This window comes from Brachionichthys hirsutus, chromosome 18 (assembly GCF_040956055.1).
Source record: "Brachionichthys hirsutus isolate HB-005 chromosome 18, CSIRO-AGI_Bhir_v1, whole genome shotgun sequence".
NCBI lineage: Eukaryota > Metazoa > Chordata > Actinopteri > Lophiiformes > Brachionichthyidae > Brachionichthys > Brachionichthys hirsutus.
The window spans coordinates 8,471,739-8,476,202 of record NC_090914.1 but is presented as its reverse complement, the minus strand read 5'-3'; the positions used below and the strand labels follow the sequence as shown (position 1 = coordinate 8,476,202).

The following is a 4,464-nucleotide window of genomic DNA, read 5'->3' as shown; positions in this document are numbered from 1 at the left end:
TTGTTCACACTTCTTTGTTTGGGACAGTGAAAAACTATATAATAGAAGTTCAATGGAAACTTTTGGACCCGTTTAATACTCTATGTGTTCTGCTTTTAATCTGGCGAGGTGCTGACTCACAAACACCACCTTCTGACAAGGGGTTCTTTACATGTGACATTTTAATCTCTGGGTGTCTGGTGTTTGCAAAGTGTTCCTGAAACCCAGTTTACACATTCGTGAGGGGCTTTCCATAATAATGGGAGCTTTGCATGTAATCAGAATATCACAACAATGAGCGTGGCCTCGTTAGCCTGATGAAGAGACGGTCGGTGAAAGAAGTCACCCTAATCCCCAAACTGTTGTCTGAGCTGCTTGGTGTTTCTTATTTTTTTTTAAATGCATGCTCATCCCGCTTCTCTAAAACAAGTAGTCATGGTCGCTTTATGCGCACGACTTGCAGCCTCTTCATAAGAGCCATTTAAAACTGGTAACCATAGCGATGTGGGTCATGCAGTGATTGCAGAGAGAGAGAGAGAGGACCATGAACTCTCATTATATCTGGGTCACTGAGATGCTCCAGCTGCAGCATGCAGACAAGATGTTATTATGCAAGAGGAGTCGGACTTACAGCTACAGGGGTCGTCCAAATCATTCTGTTCTTTTGATCCTTGTATCTCTAAAGGTTGTGATAAACGACTCCTTCAACCATTTTGTTTTTGGTACATTAACAAATGTGTTTTGCTGCACATTAGGTTAAAAGCGCTGCAATATGCAGGCCGGGCAACGGACCAAAATGCTGTAAAAGAAACAACTTTATCGTTCTTCTGTATTTAGACATTTAGAAGTTGCCAGCCTGTTTGCTAGAATTAAAAAAAAACACAATTTAACATTAAACCACATCAATTGGGCATCTTGGCTTTATTGTAGAGAAACTGTTGATCAGTTTCTGGTTTAAACTCTTTAATCTCCTTTAATGCGCCCTTCAGATGCGGGCCCGTTCATACTTATTGCTGCGCTGCCTTTGCCACATTAGTCCGGTTTTTAAGTGGATTTGAGGAGAAGTTCTTGGCCATGTTGTTGTCTCTATTGTCCACGCGTCACCGTTTCCCCCTCCACCAATCCCACGGACCTGTGATTGGTGGAGACGCAGCGGCTGTGTCGTCACGGCCCACGCGTCCATTCATCAGCCGACTCGGGCGTTGTACTCCGCATCTCATTTGCGGTGGGGCCAAATTTTCTGCGTTTACAAACTCTGCTTGAGAATAATTTTTTTGGGGGGAAGATTTCGTGTCTTTTTCGTCTCGGCCTTAAATATATATATATATTTTTTTGGCAAACATTAAATTGCGGCCATTTCGGTTTCGGGTTGATTCCTCGGCTTCGTTCGGAGAAGGAGGTGTCGGCTTGAATTTTTGAGAAGCTTTGCGGTCTTTGTTCGATTATTTGATCGGCTGGGATCCTTTGTTGCGCCAAAAAAAAAAAAGCATGGGAGCGCATATCTCCAAAACCGCTGGAAACGGCGACGCCGGAGTGGAGAAGCCCGCAGAAGGCGCAGCTGTTGCGGCTAAAACAAACGGACAGGTAGATAACATCCAAATTACTCAACTCTTAAATGATCGAGGGGGGGATTTTGTCTCGTTTTAGCGGCGTGCTGCGTCAATGGCGTGCGCGATGTTTCCCGCACGCTCACCGGCATGCAGGGACAGCGGGCACATGTATCCGGCTTCTCCAGCTGGAATGTTTTAACGCATCAATCGCGCCAATTTAAGATAATTAATTTATCCATTTATCCAACGCGCGGCGAAACGATTAAACCTGATTATTGATTATGGAAATATTCAAAAAGGTATTCGTTGTCGATCCGCGCTGCGGCGCTCCTCAGCACCGAGGGCATCTTTTATACTCAATATTTAAAATGTGTGCAGAGGGGTTCGTGGTCGCTCTCACTGCTGGCATGGCCATTTTACAAAACGCCACCACGCCTTTGTTGCCAGGCTGATGGAAGAAGCCGGATCTGCGTACAAACGCGCGGCCTTTAAAACGCGCAGGAAATCAGAAATCACAGACAATGGCGTGAATGATGTTTCTGAATTATGATTAAGTCACATTTCCTTTTGACGAAAAAGCTCATTTAAAGAAAAATAATTCCTATGTTGAAGCTACCGGCTCCATCCCGAACGCCCCCTGGCGTGTCCCGGTGGGACTGCAGTCTAACAGGCCGCATGCGTCACGCACGGAGTAACAGATGTTGCTGCATTTTTTGGTTATTGGTAACCACTGCTGGTTAAATTATGCTTAATAACAAATCTCGCAAGCATTAAAATTTGATGCATTGTTAAATTTTCTCATTCTAAATGGACATTTATTTCTTCTTCAAGGAGAACGGCCACGCCAAAACCAATGGGGATACCTCTCCGGCTGCAGAGGACGCCAACAAGGCTGATGTTCAGGCCAATGGCGCCACTCCGACTGAGGAGGCACCGAAAGTAGAGGGTGCCGATGCCAATGGCGAGCAGGAGCCCGCCGCCACAAATGGAGAGGCCTCGGCCAAGCCAGAGGAAGGCACTCCGTCCACTAGTGAGGACGGGAAACAGAAGAAGAAGCGTTTCTCCTTCAAGAAGCCCTCCTTCAAGCTCAGCGGCTTCTCGTTTAAGAAGGCCAAGAAAGAATCTGAGGAGGGCGCAGCGGCGGAAGGGTCACCCGACGCGAAGGGAGAGCCGGCATCAGAGGGAGCACCTGCCGAGGAGGTGAAACAAGCAGAGGGCGGTGAGGAAGGAGCCAATGAAGCTGCAGCCGAGGAGGAGGTGAACGCAGAGGGAGGAGAGGAGAAACCAGCTGAAGCTTCACCTGCTGAACCAGAGACGACAGCGGAGGCTGCAGCCGCCGCCGAGTAATCCTGCTGAGCGAGAAGCCAGAATGAAGGAGGCCGTGGAGCCCGAGTGAAGGAATGTGAGGACTTGTCTAAAACCAGGGATTTTTTTTTCTCCATGTTTTTTTTTGTTTTGTTGGTGTTTGTTTATTCTGAAACCATCTCATCCATAATGACTGCAATGTTCTTGGCAGTGATGTAGAGGAGGTGTACTGGCGTTCATGCTGCTTCCTCACTGCTCATTGGTGCTTGCATTTGTGACATGGTGAGTGGGAGCGAGCGTGGATGATTTTCTACATGAAACCATGACTGTGTTGACACTTTGCTGAATTCGACATGTCTTATCAAACTATTTGGTGCTGGGCGATTGGATGTAGCCGCTAAAGCTGTGTCTGCAAGATCTGAAACATTGTGCTATTTAAAGGGAAAGCCCCAAACCAAGTCTTTAATGTCGTCTTTGCAGTGCACAGTTGTTTACAACTCTTACATTCGATGCTCCTGTGGACACAACCATTTCTTTAAAAAAAAAAAAAAAAAAAAACCCACCTAGATTTAGTGAACTGTCAAAATTGGTGCTCATCACTTTCTGTCGTGATTCCACCATTTCAAAACTGTAGTAATGCATGTTGTATAGAATTTGATATAACTGGTTTTATGACTGAGATGTACCGCGATGACTGAAGTTTTTAAAAGATAACCCATTGTAAATGAAGTTTTCTTGTTTTTCACCATTTGTAAGATTGAATAAAATTGGGAGATGTTTTAAGCAAATTTTGCAAGTTGTGATGACTCCAGTTCTGCTTGAAAGCTATGCTACAATAAAGGATTGAAGTGAGAAGCAGCTCATTGATTCAGCGTGTTGAGCAGACCTCGGGTGGCTCCAGATGGTTAGGAGGGGTTTATATGGTGACTTTTGACAAATCAGCACTGAGGGGAAAATGAATTCACACAGGTACTTAGCAGCTCCCTCTTGTGGCGGAGGAAAGCATCACTTAGTGTGTGGAGATACAGTATTCCAAACATCTGTTGGGCAGGATTTGGGACCTATACTCAAGATGATGCAATATATCACAAAAAAATGTAAGTTGATTAAAATGAAAAGGGCATCCAAGGAGAGGCCCGATTGAATCGCCGCGGCCTCAATTCCGATTTTTGCGATTCGTGTCAGCGTTATTCTGTGACCCCTACGCATACATGGGGTCTGAAATATAACTATAATCTTGGTCATATTTTGATGTGTGGTTGAACTTTTGTCACAAAGTACTGTTATGCAATCACTGGTATAAACAACTTATTTGACAGAGGTAATAAAAAAAATCTTGAGCGATAAGACCGAAAGAAACGGCGAAATATGTATTTATGAAACCAGCCATGTCTGGACATCCTATATTTTAGCACATTTTAGGACCTAAAATTCAAGTTATAATTGCAAACATTTTTTCTGAAATCTGGGCGATGACAAAGATGCTTGCTTCCCCGCAGATATTTTTAACAGACGACTGGTTGCAATGTGACGACATTTGGTTCGACTCAGACGTGGAGCGTTTGGACCCTTAATGATAGTTTAAAACAAACATTTTTATAGTGTCTACGGCAGCACAAACCCAACACCT

At 44.7% G+C, this 4,464-nt stretch overlaps 1 protein-coding gene across 1 annotated transcript; it reads left to right on the top strand.

The window, feature by feature from the left end:
• The first annotated feature begins 1,416 nt into the window (after positions 1-1,416).
• On the top strand, positions 1,417-2,897 carry LOC137908000 (myristoylated alanine-rich C-kinase substrate-like). Its single transcript, XM_068752362.1, has 2 exons — positions 1,417-1,563; positions 2,361-2,897. The coding sequence occupies exons 1-2, from the start codon at positions 1,468-1,470 to the stop codon at positions 2,874-2,876; spliced, it is 612 nt and encodes a 203-aa protein (XP_068608463.1). The 5' UTR covers positions 1,417-1,467; the 3' UTR covers positions 2,877-2,897.
• Positions 2,898-4,464: the final 1,567 nt, after the last annotated feature.

Excerpts from the sequence above, each read along its gene's own strand:
- LOC137908000 (XM_068752362.1), top strand. The coding sequence starts at position 1,468 with ATGGGAGCGCATATCTCCAAAACCGCTGGAAACGGCGACGCCGGAGTG. Across the intron at positions 1,564-2,360 it reads CGGCTAAAACAAACGGACAG|GAGAACGGCCACGCCAAAAC; the intron begins GTAGATAACATC and ends TTCTTCTTCAAG.